We start from the raw sequence: 19,638 nt of genomic DNA, 5'->3' as shown, positions 1-19,638 counted from the left end.
CCCAATAGTAACAGATAATGCAGAGGTTATAGAAAGGGAGGAACTTAGAACAGTCATCATCACTAGGGAAAAAGTACTGAGCAAACTATTGGGATTGAAGGCAGACAAGTCCCCAGGGCCTGATGGCCTACATCCCAGGGTCTTAAAGGAAGTGGCAGCAGAGATAGTGGATCCATTGGTTATAATATTCCAAAATTCCCTGGATGTGGGAAAGATTCCAGTGGATTGGAAAAATGCTAATATAACACCCTTATTCAAAAAGGGAGGGAGGCAGAAAGTAGGAAACTACAGACCAGTTAGTTTAACATCTGTCATTGGGAAATTGTTAGAATCCATTATTAAGGAAGTAATAACAGGACATTTAGAAAGTCAAAACACAATCCATCAGAGTCAGCATGGTTTTATGAAGGGTAAATCGTGTTTGACTAATTTGTTAGAGTTCTTTGAAGATGTAACAAGTAAAGTGGATAATGGGGATCCTGTAGATGTAGTTTATCTAGACTTCCAGAAAGCATTTGATAAGGTGCCACACAAAAGGTTAATACACAAGGTAAGATCACATGGGGTTCTTCTTTGGCCTCCTTATCTCGAGAGACGATGGATTAGCGCCTGGAGGTGGTCAGTAGTTTGTGAAGCAGCGCCTGGAGTGGCTATAAAGGCCAATTCTAGAGTGACAGACTCTTCCACAGGTGCTGCAGAGAAATTTGTTTGTCGGGGCTGTTACACAGTTGGTTCTCCCCTTGCACCTCTGTCTTTTTTCCTGCCAACTACTAAGTCTCTTCCACTCACCACACTTTAGCCCCGTCTTTATGGCTGCCCGCCAGCTCTGGCGATCGCTGGCAACTGACTTCCACGACTTGTGATCAATGTCACAGGACTTCATGTCGCGTTTGCAGACGTCTTTAAAGCGGAGACATGGACGGCCGGTGGGTCTGATACCAGTGGCCGCCGCGAGGACTTCTGTGTTGGAGATACGGTCCTGCCACCTGATGCCAAGTATTCTCCGGAGGCAGCGAAGATGGAATGAATTGAGACGTCGCTCTTGGCTGACATACGTTGTCCAGGCCTCGCTGCCATAGAGCAAGGTACCGAGGACACAGGCTTGATACACTCAGACTTTTGTGTTCCGTGTCAGTGTGCCATTTTCCCACACTCTCTTGGCCAGTCTGGACATAGCAGTGGAAGCCTTTCCCATGCGCTTGTTGATTTCTGCATCAAGAGACAGGTTACTGGTGATAGTTGAGCCTAGGTAGGTGAACTCTTGAACCACTTCCAGAGCGTGGTCGCCAATATTGATGGATGGAGCATTTCTGACGTCCTGCCCCATGATGTTCGTTTTCTTGAGGCTGATGGTTAGGCCAAATTCATTGCAGGCAGCCGCAAACCTGTTGATGAGACTCTGCAGGCACTGTTCAGTGTGAGATGTTAAAGCAGCATCGTCAGCAAAGAGGAGTTCCCTGATGAGGACTTTCCGTACTTTGGACTTCGCTCTTAGACGGGCAAGGTTGAACAACCTGCCCCCTGATCTTGTGTGGAGGAAAATTCCTTCTTCCAAGGACTTGAACGCATGTGAAAGCAGCAGGGAGAAGAAAATCCCAAAAAGTGTGGGTGCGAGAACACAGCCCTGTTTCACGCCACTCAGGATAGGAAAGGGCTCTGATGAAGAGCCACCATGTTGAATTGTGCCTTTCATATTGTCATGGAATGAGGTGATGATACTTAGTAGCTTTGGTGGGCATCCAATCTTTTCTAGTAGTCTGGGGTTAGGGTCAATTTATTAGCTTGGATAGAGGATTGGCTAACCAACAGAAAACAGAGAGTCGGGATAAATGGGTCCTTTTCTGGTTGGCAAGATGTAACTAGTGGGGTGCCACAGGGTTCGGTCCTCGGGCCCCAACTATTTACAATCTATATTAATGACTTGGATGCAGCGATAGAAGGTACTAAAGCCAAATTTGCAGATGACACTAAAATAGGTGGGACAGTAAGTTGCAATAAAGAAATAAGAAATTTACAAATGGATATGGATAGGTTAGGTGAATGGGCCAAAATTTGGCAGATGGAGTTTAACGTGGATAAGTGTGAGGTTATCCATTTTGGTCAGAAGAATAGAAAGGCAAATTATTATCTAAATGGAGAGAAACTTCAGAGTGCTTCGGCGCAGAGGGATCTGGGTGTCCTCGTGCATGAATCGCAGAAAACTAGTCTGCAGGAGCAGCAGGTAATAAGGAAGGCAAATGGAATTTTGGCATTTATTGCTAAAGGAATAGAATATAAAAGTAGGGAAGTGTTGCTGCAACTGTACAAGGCATTAGCGAGACCACACCTGGAGTATTGCGTACTGTTTTGGTCCCCTTACTTGAGGGGGATGTAGTTGCATTGGAGGCAGTTCAGAGGAGGTTCACTGGATTGATTTCAGAGATGAGGGGTTTGTCTTATGAAGAGAGATTGAGAAGTTTCGGCCTTTACTCTTCAGAATTTAGAAGAATGAGAGGAGATCTGATTGAGGTATATAAGATGATTAAGGGGATTGACGAAGTCGACATAGAGAGGATGTTTCCTCTGGTGGGGCAATCTAGAACGAGAGGTCATAGTTTTAGGATAAGGGGTAGCAGATTTAAAACAGAGATGAGGAGAAATTATTTCTCTCAAAGGGTCGTGAGTCTGTGGAATTCACTACTCCAGAGTGCGGTGGATGCCGGGACATTGAGTAAATTTGAGGAGATAGACAGATTTTAAATTAGTAATGGGTTGAAGGGTTATGGAGAATGGGCAGGAAAGTGGAGTTGAGGCCGAGATGAGATCAGCCATGATGATATTGAATGGCGGGGCAGGCTCGAGGGGCTGAATTGCCTACTCCTGCTCCTAGTTCTTATGATCATTTGTTTCCTGAGCCACAGACCATGAGTGGGTGAAAACTGGAGGTTGTGCTGTTAGGGCCTCTGGGCTGAGGAAGTACTGTGACTTTATTTTTGTTTCTCTGTTTTGCGTCTTAGCTTACTCGTTGTATCTGGATTACAAGCAAAGTTTGAAAAATACTGGATACTGTTCAGCCCAGTGTGCTGTAAAATAAAAGGGATTTATTTTCATTTTGTCTCCAGGGGAGGGTAAGGTGTGACAGGGACGGATGTACGAGAGGGTGATCACTAGTCTGGTAGAAATCTGAACAATCCACCCATTCCTTGAAATAACTGATATCAACTGGGAAGTGGATTAGAAGCTGTAACATGTCTATCACCTGCTTTCACTTCACTTCACTTTGGTAGTTTATGGTAACACTCTGAAGTATTGTACCCATTATACTTCATGCAACATGTGTGTTACAGGTGAAAGCAGCACTTTGGGCTCTCCAAGGAGGAACTTCCGTGGTCATTGCAAGTGGAACCCACCCAAAGGTGACTGGTCATGTAATCACTGACATAGTAGAGGGCAAAAAGGTCGGAACTTTCTTCTCGGAGGTCAAACCTGCAGGTGGGTGTGGAATGAGAAAGGTGAGAAGTGGAAGATTAAATTTACGACTTTCTCAACTCCTAGTAGTGGATTCACTGGTGCCTTCCAGATACAAGAAAAGAATACATTCTCTCCAGATACTCTACACATCTTGGGTTTCTACCAAATGATTGTTGAGTTAACAAATGTAGAAAGTAGAAAAAGACAGATTACACTTAATGAACAATGAGAAATATGTCACATGCTGACAGTAGACACTAACTTAGCAGGTCACTTCAGGCATAAGAAATGTTGAAGAAAAAGAAAGGCTTGCATTTCTATAGCACCTTTCACAACCTCAGGACATCCCAAAGCCAATGAAGATATTGTGCAGTATATTAGTGTTGGAATGTTGAAATATAAAGTTGAGGTAAATATTTCCCAGGACACTGGGTAGATCTCACCTGTTCTTCTTCAAACATTGCCGTGGGATTTTTTCTGCCACATGTGAGGGTAGACGGAGTCTTCATTTAACATCTCATCCAAAAGATGGCCCCTCTGACACAGCTGGACTCCCTCAGTCCTGCACTAAAGTGTCAGCCTGGATTATGGGTCCAAGCTGTGAAGTGGGATATATTAAAAGCTTAATAATAACAGAAAGTGCTGGAAATCCTCAGCAGGTCTGGCAGCATCTGTAGAAAGAGAAGCAGAGTTAATGTTTCAAATCAGTGACCTTTCATCAGAACTGACAAAGGTTAGAAAAGAATTAGGTTTTAAGCAAGTGAAGGGGAGGGGGTGGTGGGGGAGAGAACAAAGGGGAAGGTGTTTGATAGGAGACCAAACGCAGACTGGGTGACCACTTTGCTGAACACCTCCGCTCAGTCCGAAAGCGTGACCCTGAGCTTCTGGCTGCTTGCCATTTCAACACTCCCCCCCCCTGCTCTCATGCTCACATCTCTGTCCTGGGATTGCTGCAGTGTTCCAGTTAACATCAACGCAAGTTCGAGGAGCAGCACCTGATCTTTCGATTAAGCTCTCTACAGCCTTACAGACTGAACATTGAGTTCAATAACTTCAGAGCTTGACTGGCCTTTTTTTAATATTTTATTTTTTAACCATGTGCCTGTTTTTCATGTAGACAGAACTGCTCATTATTCTGCCATTAACTCTCTCTCTGGACGAATGATTTGTCTTTCACCACAAGCATTAACACACTCTTTGCCTTTGTCCCAGGACAGCTTTGTTATTTAATCTCTCCTACCCTCTGCCCTATCAAACACCTTCCCCTTTGTTCTCTTCCCCACCTCCCTCCCCTTCATTTGCCTAAAACCTAATTTTTTTCTAACCTTTGCCAGTTCTGATGAAGGGTCACTGACCTGAAACATTAACTCTGTTTCTCTCTCCACAGATGCTGCCAGACCTGCTGAGTATTTCCAGCACTTTTTGTTTTTTATTTCAGATTTCCAGCATCTGCAGTATTTTGCTTTTATATTAAAACCTTCTCCTTTTCATCTTTGTTTCTTAACCCTCCATTCCTGAAGTGTTGAATTACATTGGTGTGGGTCGTCAACTGCCTCATCGGAGGGGCCATTCTTCACATGCGAGCATGATCAGTGAGTGCCAGTGGCCTGAAGTTACAGCCAATGTCCAATTCCCTTCTCAATTTGCAGGCACGGTTTATTGGGTTTGTGTTTTTTTGCAGCTGTCTGCTGATACTGGACATGAGATGTTTCATTCATAAATCTTCTGACAGGATGAGTAACCGTGGCCCCTGTTCTTTATGGTAGGTCCCACTATTGAACAACAGGCAGAGATGGCACGGACTGACGGACGGATCTTGGCTTCTCTACAACCAGACCAAGTTAGTGGGTTATTGAATCCTTTATTCCCCAGTCTGTGGCAGGCATGAAGTGTGGTTAAAGAAACCCTGATTTCATTTTTGGAACCCGAGTTCCCATTGTCAACAACTAGTTTCTATAACCCATAATTATTTTAAATTTAGTATTTTTGTGAATTTTGTTTATTCCCCGTTCCACTTTACTCCTGTTCTCTCCTTCCATTCTCTCGCAGTGTTTTCACAGTGTGAAGCCTATTCTGGCCTCAAGGGCTGGTTGGAAGTTGATCCTGGCTATGGGGATTGATTCTGGTGTAGAGAGACCACAGTTCCTATTATGGCAAAGACTCCCCTGTCCCTCCCCTCCCCCACCACACCCCCACCGCACCCCCCCCCCGCCGCACCCCGCACCCAGGAATGAGAAGACATTGCTTGAGTTACATTCAGTATCAGAAATAACCCCCTCATGGCCGAGCTTTGGTCTGTTGCTGTTTTGACGTCATCTACACCAGACTCAGTGATGCTTGTAAATGCAGTGCTTCGAGATATACAAGAGTAGTACAATGTTGTTTCAGGGAAACACTTGGCCTCTGCTTTGTTTCTCTACCTTGACTGCATGACCAGAGTGAGGGCCTCTCCCTGTTAGATGGGTGGGATGTGGGGGTCACAGATTCACTCCTGGGCTTAATGGTGTGCCTTTATTTTATCGTGTATTTTGATTTCTTTCTTACTTTTGTGCAGAGGGCTGATATCATCCACCGGCTGGCTGACCTCCTGACAGACAATCGAGACGAGATCCTGAATGCTAACAAAAGAGACGTGGAGAAAGCAGTGGCCTTGGGTCAGAGCAAGGATCTTATATTGGGCCTTATTATCTGCAAAATATATGGTGTAATGGTTATTGCATATTATACAATGCTATAGGTCAGACATGTTTGATCTGTCCGGTGTCCACAGGGAATGCCTGTCAGGAGCTTCGGGGCAAGAAGGGGCTCATGTTTATCTTTCATTCGGAGTATTCCTGGACCTATAGAATCCATTGTCCCATGGAGTCGGTATACAACACTGTGCAGCCTATAAAATACATGTGACCTATGTTGCCCTTGGCCCTTCACCTACTCCTTCTCAACTATTGAACTGTGTTACAACCAGGTGACGAAGGGGTCTCGGGCTCCCATCTCGCCCCTTTCCTCGTTTGGCCGTAACTTTTAACTTTTAAAACAGTGTTTTTAGCTTCCCCTCAGTGAGTCCTTGCTCACTGCTGTCTCATTGTAATTGTAAAGGAATCAATCAGACAGGCTTTCTCAGGTTTAAAGAAGAAAGGTGTAAGTTTATTAACCTTAACACTCTACCTCAGTTAAAACTGCTAAAAATATGTGAGCAACCACACTAGCATGCATACGCAATAAACACAGACACAAATAGATACAGAGGAGGAGAAAGAATTAAAGGGGGGAGGTTTGAAGTAGTAAATGGAATTCAGTTACTGTTTTTTAGTTTTGCTGTGAAGTCTTTGATTGAAGTTAAGCCTTGCAGTTCTCGTTGGGGCCCAGTGCACACTTTCAAACATGTTTTGCTGGTACCAGAAGGTTGCAGGGATCTTCCGTCTTGAGGTTTAAGTTACTTCCTTGGGTCCCTGGAACTTTGCGTGAAAGACAGAGACAGAGAGAGAGAGAGACTTTGCTTCTCTTTAGTCTTCAAAATTGCAGTTTGTCTCAAAACTTTACTGTGATGCACAATTCAATCAATTCCCAGGTTTGCCAGCAGGTTAGTGATGTGACCAGCTCTTTGTTTGACACAGCATCACCTGAGAGAGTTGTTGATTCTTCAAAGCTTATCACTGAGTGGGGGTGGGGTGGGGTGGGGTGGAATGACGGCTCTTACATAGATGACGCTCAATGTCTTTTGATCATCACTATTGACAAAACCCATCTGGCGAATTGAATCCGGGAGCACTCCCATTGTCTCTCTAGGCAACTGTCTTTCAGAATGCAAATGTGCAGCCATGTTTTCAGCCACAGTTCTGTGGTCTTTTTAAACAAGGTATGTTCAATGTCCAGTACATGTTCAAATAGAGATCCATATGCCAAAATTAATGTGTTTCCATCCGGCAGGTGTGGTTTCTGTCACACCTCCACATCCAGCGAAATGAAATGTGACATTAGGAGAGCATTTCATTATAAAATAGAAGGAAGAGAAAGTACCGGAAAATACACATGCATTTCTCTCATTCATTCTCATTCATTCAGAAATCTTAATATTGTTACAGTCTGTCTCTCTCTGCAGCAGTGCTGCTTTAAACTGTCCCTTTGTCTTGGAGGTGGGTCTGAGATAGTTATGTGTTGTCCAACGGGTCAAACGTTTCTTCACTATCAGCCTGCAATATGCTGGGAATGGGCATCCCAATAAACATGTGATTTTTGCGGAGGTTTGCAGTTTGCACATTTCCATGATTGTCTAGGGTGCCTTTATTCCTGTTGAGGTCTGCAGGGGGAGGGTTAGATTTAATTATTCCTGGTTTGGAGTTCTGATCATGGGAGTCAGCAGTGGGTGGATCCACTGTGACCTCACTTATAGTGCTCTGGTGAGTCATGCAAGTGCTGCTTTCTTCAGGGTTGGTTCCCTTTTCTCCTGACTGTGGGGGACAATTCTTTGCCAATCTTCCCTTTGTCCTCTGGGACACTCCTGCTTACAGGTATTTGTCCAAATTCTAATGCACTTCCCTGTGGCACTTCGACTAGGTGAGACATCACCGTCAAGGTTTCTCTGCCCTCTTGAGGTCATTCTTTGTCTCTGCAGGTTTCTGTAAATGCTATTAACAATTCTGGTGGGGTGTTTCTGGTGTCTGCATTTACATAGGAGGATGTGGGGTCTAATATTTCCAACATTTCAGGGTTGGCCAACCAGACAGTAGGGGTTTTCATTTGTGAATCCTCCCGGACTTCTGTTAACCTGTCCTGTTTGTCCCTTTTTCCCCTTTCCTCTCTCTTTTTGCCAGCCCTGTGCCTATCTGTCCCTTTTTGTTCTCGGCAGAGGTTCTTTACAATTCACCAAACCTCTGCTGGAGGGTCCTCCTAACACCAGTACAGGACTTAGGGGTGCAGGTTTCACTGTAGATTGGGGTTTCCCCTCAACCTGGCACATGTGGCAACTCCTGCAGTACTCCACCACATCTTTGTGGAGTTTTGGCCAGTCAAACTGCTGCCTTATGCGGGCTTTGGTTTTTTGTATACTGACATGTACAGCCACTGTAATCTCTTAATACTTCTCCCCGGTACCTCTGCGGCACCACTACCTGGTGAACCATTGTCCACTCTTTTTCCTCATCAGTAGCTCATTCTTTAAATAGTAGCAATCAGGGACTCCCGCTGCTTCAATTTCAGACTGGGCAGCCTGTGCTAACTCTCTCAATACTGGGTCGGCTTGCTGAGCCTCAGCTAGGGAAAATCCATTTAATCCATTCGCTGGGTCTTCTAACTTTCCAAAGAAAGTTTCAGACAGACAGACATCGTGGTCATCTGCCCGCAGTGTGAATTCAGTCTCCTCTGGGGGAGCTGGTTTGGTCATGGCCTGATCCACTACACATTCAGGGGAAGTGCAGGTAGGGGACTGTCTCCTGCCACTGCCCTGTCTCTCTGACCTCCTTCGGTCTCTCTATCACTACTGGGGAAGCTACCACCTTCGCCCCCGCCAGATCATTACCTAGGAGCAGGCAAACTAGGGACAATCCCTCCGGTCACCGGTCCCGAAACGAGGTTGCACTCTAAGTCTTCTTTGGCCTCCTTGTCTCAGGAGACAATGGGTAAGTGCCTGGAGGTGGTCAGTGGTTTGTGAAGCAGCGCCTGGAGTGGCTATAAAGGCCAATTCTAGAGTGACAGACTCTTTCACAGGTGCTGCAGAGAAATTTGTTTGTCGGGGCTGTTACACAGTTGGCTCTCCCCTTGCGTTTCTGTCTTTTTTCCTGCCAACTACTAAGTCTCTTCGACTTGCCACACTTTAGCCCCGCCTTTATGGCTGCCCGCCAGCTCTGGCGAACTCTGGCAACTGACTCCCACGACTTGTGATCAATGTCACAGGACTTCATGTCGCGTTGGCAGACGTCTTTAAAGCGGAGACATGGACGGCCGGTGGGTCTGATACCAGTGGCGAGCTCGCTGTACAATGTGTCTTTGGGGTTCCTGCCATCTTCCATGTGGCTCACATGGCCAAGCCATCTCAAGCGCCGCTGACTCAGTAGTGTGTATAAGCTGGGGATGTGGGCCGCCTTGAGGACTTCTGTGTTGGAGATACGGTCCTGCCACCTGATGCCAAGGATTCTCCGGAGGCAGCGAAGATGGAATGAATTGAGACGTCGCTCTTGGCTGACATACGTTGTCCAGGCCTCGCTGCTGTAGAGCAAGGTACTGAGGACACAGGCTTGATACACGCAGACTTTTGTGTTCCGTGTCAGTGCGCCATTTTCCCACACTCTCTTGGCCAGTCTGGACATAGCAGTGGAAACCTTTCCCATGTGCTTGTTGATTTCTGCATCTAGAGCCAGGTTACTGGTGATAGTTGAGCCTAGGTAGGTGAACTCTTGAACCACTTCCAGAGTGTGGTCGCCAATATTGATGGATGGAGCATTTCTGACATCCTGTCCCATGATGTTCATTTTCTTGAGGCTGATGGTTAGGCCAAATTCGTTGCAGGCAGCCGCAATCCTGTCGATTAGTCTCTGCAGACACACTTCAGTGTGAGATGTTAATGCAGCATCGTCAGCAAAGAGGAGTTCCCTGATGAGGACTTTCCGTACTTTGGTCTTTGCTCTAAGACGGGCAAGGTTGAACAACCTGCCACCTGATCTTGCGTGGAGGAAAATTCCAACTTCCGAAGACTTGAACGCATGTGAGAGCAACAGGGAGAAGAAAATCCCAAACAGTGTAGGTGCGAGAACACAGCCCTGTTTCACACCACTCAGGATAGGAAAGGGGTCTGATGAGGTGCCGCTATGCTGAATTGTGCCTTTCATATTGTCATGGAATGAGGTGATGATACTTAGTAGCTTTGGTGGACATCTGATCTTTTCTAGTAGTCTGAAGAGACCACGTCTGCTGACGAGGTCAAAGGCTTTGGTGAGATCAATGAAAGCAACGTAGAGGGGCATCTGTTGTTTACGGCATTTCTCCTGTATCTGACGAAGGGAGAACAACATGTCAACGGTCGATCTCTCTGCATGAAAGCCACACTGTGCCTCGTGGTAGACACGCTCGGCCAGCTTCTGGAACCTGTTTAAAGCGACTCGAGCGAAGACTGTTCCCACTATATTTCCCCATAATCCCTACGGTCACCGGTCCCGAAACTAGGTTGCACTCTAAGTGCACCCATTGTAAAGGTACAGGCGTACACTGCCCTCCAATATCATTAACCGCCATTCTGGTGTTCACTGCACACTCTGGGACAAAGGTCAGGCCTTTGGATTACTATGGACTTGCTTGCCCCCCTTGAGGGATATGGGGTTACTCTCCCTTTGGATACTAAATCCTGATAACCTTCAGGGATCCTATTAAATTTTCCTGTAACCGCAGCAGTATGTTTTCTGGGTCTTATTATCGCTGCAGTTAAAGCCACAGCCTGCTCGGCTGCACTTTCCAACAGGGTCCCTTCTCCTGCAGAGAAGATGTGCCCTGATTAACCCTACAGGCTTTCCCCGTAGTTTCCAGCAGTCAGCTCTTAGATGACCTGCCTTATTACAATGGAAGCACACAGGTCTCCAGGTCTCACTCCTACTTACAGCACCTTCCTTTTCGTCTGGAGGAGGGCCCCCTGTGTCTCCTGCTTTTCCTTCTCTCCCAGGACTGCTTGGGCTTCTATCACCGTCCCACCCTTTGTCCTTTTCAGATTTGTGGGGGTGACTAGGAAAGGTTTTCCCCTGGGGAACCGACTTGTAAATGAGATAAACTCATCAGCCAGAACTGGGTCTTGCCTCACTCCATGTACTTTTTGTTCCTTCACATGGGTCTTTCTGGAGATTGGGAGAGTTTTTAAATTCCTCTAGTAAAATCATCTCTGAGGTTTTCATCGCTGGGCTGCACTTTAAGAGCCCTCAACCACTGGTCAAAAGCCAACTGCTTACTTCTCTCAAACCCCAAGTAGGTTTGATCAGCTTGCTTCCTGAGATTTCGGAACTTCTGGCGATAGGACTCCGATACTAGCTCATATACCCCGAGGATAGCATTTTTTGTCAGTTCATAATTTGATGAACTCTCATCTGGCAACAGGGAATAAACCTCGTGGGCTTTTCCTGTTAGTTTACTTTACAACAGAAGAGTCCAATTCTCAGCCGGCCACTTTAACTGCCTTACACGTTTCACAACAGATACAAAAAATGCTTCCACATCTCCCTCATTGAATTTTGGAATCGGTTGGAAAAAGTTTAAAAACTCCGTACACTACTTGTATTTTTCATGCTTTCACTGGGGTTACTCTGTCACCCCCTAGCTAACTCAAGCCGCCTCTTTCCTCCCATTCCTTCTGGAAATTTCTTTCTCTCTCTCTCCTCTCTTTTTCTTTCTCCTGTCTCTCCCTTTCTCTCTCTCTCTTTCTGACCTTCTCTCTCTCTAATTCAAATTTCCTCTGTTCTAATTGTATCATTACTAGCATTACCCTGTCAGAGTCTGTTTCTAACCCTGTCTCTGCTTCTTCAGATTCCAGGGAAAAATGGTTGTTCACTAGTCTTAGGAGTTCAGGCTTCTTCGCCTTGTCACGTACAGTGATCCCACACTGCTCAGCCATTTTCCTCAACTCCTCCATAGACAGTGCTTTTAACTTATCCCAAGTTACTTCACCCTGGCTTGGAGAGCTACTAGCTTCAGTTGCAGACATGTTAGTATTCAATCACACACAACCACAAGAAAACCTGGATTGAAATCTTTTCTCTTTTTGATTGGATCAATTTGATTTCCCACTTCCAATTCCTCGTTTTGTCTGTGGGTCCAATCCGGACGCTAGCCCCCAAATTTCTGTTATGACTTGGTGAGGAAGGGGTCACAGGGTCCCCTCTCACCACTTTCTTGGTTTGGCCATAACAGGGTTTAACTTTTAAAACACAGTGTGGTTTCCATCACAACTGTGTAAACAATGTTGAGACCAGCGGATATTTTTGGTCAGACTATTTTCATAGAATGAAATTCTTTGTGGCAAGACTTGTCTCTATAATCTTCAATTAATACAGTACAGGTCAGGGATTTAACTCATTTAATTATAACGCAAAACCAAGTTCCTCTGACATAAAGAGTGAAATTTAACATGTCCTTCTCCTTTGTGCTAGTCTACAGCAATATTTTCATCGTATATTACTTTTAAATTCACTGTCATTCAATGGCCACCCAGGACTGGTCAGAGGGCTGTTAGCACCGTCTGAATCGAGAATTACTTGCAGTGAATCAATTCCTTGCTAACCCATGCTTGTAATAACTGATCTTCACAGAGTGGTGATGAGAAATTTAAGGGAAGATGACTTCTTCACATTCTGTTTTGTCTTTCTGTGGAGCAGCTCGACTTTCCCAACCGCTGTTAAAACGATTGTCCCTCACTACAGCGAAGTTAAATAGCCTGGCCATCGGTCTACGTCAGATTGCAGCATCTGCTCAGGACTGTGTGGGTCGACCGATCCGGAGGACCAGAATTGCAAATGGACTGGATCTGGAGCAAATAACTGTTCCCATTGGTGTCTTGTTGGTGATTTTTGAATCTCGTCCTGACTGTCTCCCCCAGGTAAAAAGCTGCCATGTATGGGAAGTGTGGGTGAGGCAGAGAATGGGTCAGATACTGAACCATATGGGGCAGTAAAACTAAAATAAAGGAAGATCACATTGGAGAGTTGAATAGTGTCGATAGTGTGTTTTATAAGGAACTATGGTGGAAGATTTGCTCTGGTGGCTTGGGTACAGAGCTTGTAAACCAAGGAAGGGTAATAGATGCCAGTCTTGTAAACCAAGGAAGGGTAATGGATGCCAGTCTTGTAAACCAAGGAAGGGTAATGGATGCCAGTCTTGTAAACCAAGGAAGGGTAATAGATGCCAGTCTTGTAAACCAAGGAAGGGTAATGGATGCCAGTCTTGTAAACCAAGGAAGGGTAATAGATGCCAGTCTTGTAAACCAAGGAAGGGTAATGGATGCCAGTCTTGTAAACCAAGGAAGGGTAATGGATGCCAGTCTTGTAAACCAAGGAAGGGTAATGGATGCCAGTCTTGTAAACCAAGGAAGGGTAATAGATGCCAGTCTTGTAAACCAAGGAAGGGTAATGGATGCCAGTCTTGTAAACCAAGGAAGGGTAATAGATGCCAGTCTTGTAAACCAAGGAAGGGTAATGGATGCCAGTCTTGTAAACCAAGGAAGGGTAATGGATGCCAGTCTTGTAAACCAAGGAAGGGTAATAGATGTCAGTCTTGTCAGCATCAGCCTCTTCCCAAAATCTAATCTGAAAAAAAAATTCAAAATCATTCACGTGATGTGGGCATTGATAGCATTTATTGACCAATCATAGTTGCCCTGTGAAAATAATGGTGAACCACTGGTAGTGGATTCGATACAAACTGAGTGACTTGTTCAGCCAATTCAGAGGGCAGTTAATAGTCAACCACATTTGTGTTGGACTGGAGTCACATATAGGCCCAGACTGAGCAAGGACGACAGGTTTCCTTCACTGAAGGACATTAGTAAACCAGTTTTGGTTTTTGTAACAATCCAGCAGCATCATGGTTACTTTTACAGGGTTCTCATGAAGGGTCACTGACCTGAAACGTTGACTCTGTTTCTCTCTCCACAGATGCTGTCAGACCTGCTGAATATTTCCAGCACTTTGATTTTAATCTCAGGATTACTAGTTCAGTAACATGACCACAACACCATGGTAGTAGAAACAGTAAATGCTGGAACGATCTGGGCCAAGCAGTATCTTTAGAGAGAGAGAGACAGAGATATAGCGAGAATGTTTCAGATGAATGACCTTTGAGCGTCACTGTGTTCTGGTGCTAAACTTTACTCTTGAATATTCAGTAATCATATAGATTCTGTAACTGATGGTATAGAAAACCAATTGGGAAATAGTGACCACGATATATGTCTGCAGCAGCTCAATGTGAAGCTAGGAACAGACAATGATCAATGTATTGGACTGGAAAAGGGTGAAGTTTCATACGATAAGGAGGCATCTGGGACACATGAACTAAACAGAAAAGTTAGGAAACAGATAAATCAGTAGTGGAAAATCTTCAGACATGAGATGGAGAGAATAAAAAGTAAATACTTTGCTGGAAACTGGAGCATCAAATATTAGAGTTCATGGCTAAACAGAGATTAAAACTAATCTGAAATTTAAAAGGAAGGCATGTGACATTAGGACCAGAAATACTAGAGTTAATCATGAAGGATACAGAAATTGTAATGGAAAGGTGAGATTAGACGGGTAAAAGGGAATATGACAATAGGCCAACAAAGAATATACAAGAAAATAACAAGGGCTTTTCTAAACACATCTAAACATTTTTGCGAGTGGAAGCCTGTGACCAGTGGTGTACCACAGGGATCGGTGCTGGGACCCTTGCTGTTTGCAGTGTACATTAATGATTTAGACGTGAATATAGGAGGTATGATCAGTAAGTTCGCAGATGACACAAAAACTGTTGGTGTCGTAAATAGTGAGGAGGAAAGCCTTAGATTACAGGACGATATAGATGGGCTGGAAAGATGGGCGGAGCAGTGGCAAATGGAATTTAATCCTGAGAAGTGTGAGGTGATGCATTTTGGGAGGACTAACAAGGCAAGGGAATATACAATGGATGGTCGGACCCTAGGAAATACAGAAGGTCAGAGGGATCTTGGTGTACTTGTCCAAAGATCACTGAAGGCAGCAGCACAGGTAGATAAGGTGGTTAGGAAGGCATATGGGATACTTGCCTTTATTAGCCGAGGCATAGAATATAAGAGCAGGGAGGTTATGATGGAGCTGTATAAAACGCTAGTTAGGCCACAGCTGGAGTACTGTAAACAGTTCTGGGCACCACACTATAGGAAGGATGTGATTGCACTGGAGAGGGTGCAGAGGAGATTCACCAGGATGTTGCCTGGGCTGGAGCATTTCAGCTATGAAGAGAGACTGAAAAGGCTAGGGTTGTTTTCCTTAGAGCAGAGAAGGCTGAGGGGGACCTGATTGAGGTATACAAAATTATGAGGGGCATTGATAGGTTAGATAGGAAGAAACTTTTTCCCTTAGCGGAGGTGTCAATAACCAGGGGGCATAGATTTAAGGTAAGGGGCAGGAGGTTTAGAGGGGATTTGAGGGAAAAAGATTTTCACCCAGAGGGTGGTTGGAATCTGGAACGCACTGCCTGAAGAGGTGGTGGAGGCAGGAACCCTCACAACATTTAAGAAATATTTAGATGAGCACTTGAAATGCTACAGCACACAAGGCTACAGGCCAAGTGCAGGAAAATGGGATTAGAATAGATAGGTGCTTGATGGCCGGCATGGACACGATGGGCCGAAGGGCCTGTTTCTGTGCTGTATAACTCTATGACTCTATGACTCTAAAAGAAAAAGAAATGTTAGAGAAGATAGGACCATTCAGGAATGAAGCAGGGAGTCTAGTGAAGATGTTAAATATTCCATTGGTTTTTGCAAATGATGGTGCAAGTGAGAATATTGGTGTACACTAGAGCAGATTATGGAACAATTGGTGGCGTTAACTGTGGAAGAAGAATTACATGACTGAAAGTTCAAACTCTGGGTCGATCATACATTGGTCCCTGAGAGCTGTTCAACAGAGACACAGAGGAGAAAGTGGAGCCTCTGGGCACAGTTTTTATATTCTCCTGCAATATACAGACTGAAGTGAGAGCAGAGAGTCGCTGATTTAACCCCTTTGCACAAGCAGGAAGACCAGGTCAAACCAGAATCTATAGACTAGTTAGTCTAACATTGTTGTGGGCAAACTCTTAAAATCTGTAATTCAAGAGAAAGTGAGTAATCCTTTAGAAATACTTGGGTTAATCAAGGACCACCAATGTGGATTTGTTAAAGGCAAGTTGTGTTTGACAAATTTAATGGTGTATTTTTGAAGAGGTGACATCGATTGCAGTTGATGTGGTGTATGTGGATTTTCAGATGATGTTCGATAAAGTGCGTCACAGCAGATTTGTTAGAAAAATTGAGATTTGAAGTACAATCAGAAATATAGGAGCAAGAATAGAAAGTTAGTTAATGGATGGAAAGGAGTGTGTTCAGGAATACTGCCATTCCTCAGATTGGAGAAGTGTGCAAGTACTGTCTGCCTGAGGTCACCACTAGGTCGACTTTAATTCTCTGTATATGGATGATTTGGACTTTGGTAAAGGAAACAATCTTGAAATTTCCAGACAATATTAAAATAAGAGGTTTTACTGAAGAGAGGACTGTCGAGGACTTCAAGTAGTTGAAGGATAGCAGAATGTACAGATGGGAGTGGGTGGCCTACTCCTGTTCCGATGTCAATGCAATTTAATGAGGGTAAGTGAGAGAGGTGTTACATTTTGGGAGAAGAAACAAGGAATGGGACCACAGACTCAACAGGAAAACAGAAGGATGTGAATGAACAAGGAGACCTCAGGTTCCAGTACAAGATTTCCTGAAAGTGAGAGTTCAGACAGATAACACTATAAAAAGGCAAGTCGGACTTTGGGTAATACAAAATATGGACAAGAGTAAATAAGCCATATATATCGAATCATAGAATGGTTACAGCACAGACAGAGGCCATTCCGCCTGTTGTGTCCATGCCAGATCTCTGCAAGAGCAACTCAGCTTGTTCCATTCCCCTGCCCTTTCCCCATGGACCTGCAAATATTTTCTCTGCATATGCTTATCCAATTCCCTTTTGAAATCCACGATTAAATCTGCCTCCACCACACTCGTGTAATGCATTCCAGATCCTAACCACTCGCTGCACCACTTTTTCTCATTTCACCTTTAATCATCACCTTAAATCGGTGTCCACTGGTTCTCCAACCCTTTGCCAACGGGAACAGTTTTGCTCTATCAACTCTGTCCAGACCCCTCATGATTTTGAACACCTCTAACAAATCCCCTGTCAATCTTCTCCTCTAAGGCAAACAACTCCAGCTCCTCCAATCTATCCACATAATTGAAGTCAGTCATGCCTGGAACCATTCTTATAAATCTTTTCTGCTCCTTCCTAAAGTCTGGTGCCCAGAATTGGACACAGTACTCCAGTTGAGGCCAAACCAGTGTTTTATAAAGGTTTATTATAACTTCCTTGCTTTTGTACTGTATGCCTTTATTTATAAAGCCCAGGATCCCATATGTCTTTTTAACAACTTTCTCAACCTGCCCTGCCCCCTTCAAAGATTTGTGCACATATACCCCCAGGTTCCTCCACCCCCTTTAGAATTGTACCCTTTATATTGCCTCTCCTCATTCTTTGTACCAAAATGTATCACTTTGCACTTGGCATTAAATTTCATCTGCCATGTGTCTGCCCATTCCAGCAGCCTGATGAATTTAAACAAGAGAATTATTCTACCATAGTTAGAGTACTGTGAGCAATCTTTTGGCATCTCATTATAGAAAAGGCATTAAAGCCATAACAAACGTACACCATAGATTCTCCATGATGATTTGTGGGGTGGACCACTATAGTGATGAGAGACTTGAGATACTGAGACCGTTTCCACTGGAGCAGAGAAGGCTCAAAAGACTTAATCAAGGTTTTTAAAATTATGAGTAGGGAAAATCTCTCATGGTGCAGCGTTGGTGATAAGGGCTCATCAATTTAAAACTATCACTGAAAATGAGGAGAGGGGTTGGGAGAAATTTGCTTTGCTTGGTTATTGTGCATGAAATAGTTTGCAACAGGGTTTGGTTGAGGCAGAGACCATTGCATCTTATAAGGGGAAATTAAAGCTGAAAACGAGAAGTTATGGGGTAGAGCATTAGCACAGAACCAGCACAGACACAGACTGGCTTAATACCTCCTTGTGGCTGTAAAGCACTAGTTCACATCCAATACTGACAAACCCTGAGGTCCCAGAAAATATAGCGTTAACATTTTGATTTTGTTTTTGGAAGAATTTTTTCCCATTTCCCATGCATTAACAGAGAGGGATAGAGTACAGATCAAAAGTTGCACTCTTTCTGGGTAGGCATTAATCAGACTCCATGTGGAATACTATCTGCAGTCTGGTCACCCAAAGTATGTAGAGCAGCGACCCGGGTTCAATTCTGGGTACTGCCTGTGTGGAGTTTGCAAGTTCTCCCTGTGTCTGCATGGGTTTTCGCCGGGTGCTCCGGTTTCCTCCCACAGCCAAAAGACTTGCAGGTTGATAGGTTAATTGGCCATTATAAATTGCCCCTAGTATAGGTAGGTGGTAGGGAAATATAGGGACAGGTGGGGATGTGGTAGGAATATGGAATTAGTGTAGGATTAGTATAAATGGGTGGTTAATGGTCGGCACAGACTCAGTGGGCCGAAGGGCCTGTTTCAGTGCTGTATCTCTAAATCTAAAAATCTAAAATCAGCAAGGATTGTTCTGGATATTAGGAATTTAATAGGAATGAAAAAAGAAAACTTGAATTTATATAGCACCTTAGCATGTCTCTTTTGAAGTGTACCCGTGTTTGTTATTTGGCCAAATAATATTTAAGATTTTTTAGTGATGTTCCACTGCTGCCACCGAACACAACAATTTTCATTTATATAGCACCTTTAAAGCAGTAAAACATCCCAAACTCTTTACCCGAAGGACTTGATGCCTTTGGAGATGATGGCAGTGTACAGTAAACGGGTTCCAGTTAAATGATTTTAACAAACTGAGCAAATTTGTTGATGCATTTATATTGGTAAACAGTTCAGTTATGTATCTAAACTGATTATGTCATATTAAATGAAATGGAATTAAAAATGGTTTGAAATCTGAGCATTTATTTTCATTTTATAGGTTTCTGCACTGGCAATAGCCAGTGGAAATGGTCTGTTACTGAAAGGAGGGAAAGAAGCAACACACAGCAACCACATCCTGCACCATTTGACCCAGGAAGCACTTTCAATGCATGGTGTCAAGGATGCTGTTCATTTGGTAGGTGCTGATTCAAGCTTTTGGTTAGATGATTAACAATTATTAGTGTTGTTTTTTTCAAGTACATTTAAAAACTCATAGACTTTAATTCGAGGTTTTGTTTGACCAGGAGCCAGTGTAGGTCAGTGAGCACAGGAGTGATTGATGAATGGGACCTGGTGTGAGTCAGTAGAGATTAAGATCGGCTAAAGTGCACAGAAATTGGAGTATGGAAGGGCAGCCAGGAGAACATTGGAATAGTTGAGTCTGGAAGAGGTGATGGCATTG

General features: G+C 44.2%; 1 protein-coding gene across 9 annotated transcripts in view; it reads left to right on the top strand.

The window, feature by feature from the left end:
• The window catches only part of aldh18a1 (aldehyde dehydrogenase 18 family, member A1), an 875,135-nt gene that overhangs the window by 824,292 nt on the left and 31,205 nt on the right, over positions 1-19,638 (top strand). For all 9 annotated transcript variants that reach the window (XM_068053240.1, XM_068053233.1, XM_068053232.1 and 6 more), the window contains 5 exons: positions 3,327-3,471; positions 5,217-5,290; positions 6,005-6,104; positions 12,795-13,015; positions 19,234-19,371. In XM_068053240.1, the coding sequence (XP_067909341.1) occupies positions 3,327-3,471; positions 5,217-5,290; positions 6,005-6,104; positions 12,795-13,015; positions 19,234-19,371 (678 nt within the window). The remainder of the gene's footprint in view (positions 1-3,326; positions 3,472-5,216; positions 5,291-6,004; positions 6,105-12,794; positions 13,016-19,233; positions 19,372-19,638) is intronic.

This window comes from Heterodontus francisci, chromosome 20 (assembly GCF_036365525.1).
Source record: "Heterodontus francisci isolate sHetFra1 chromosome 20, sHetFra1.hap1, whole genome shotgun sequence".
Classification (NCBI taxonomy): Eukaryota; Metazoa; Chordata; class Chondrichthyes; order Heterodontiformes; family Heterodontidae; genus Heterodontus; species Heterodontus francisci.
This window is presented reverse-complemented; position numbering and strand designations above follow the sequence as displayed.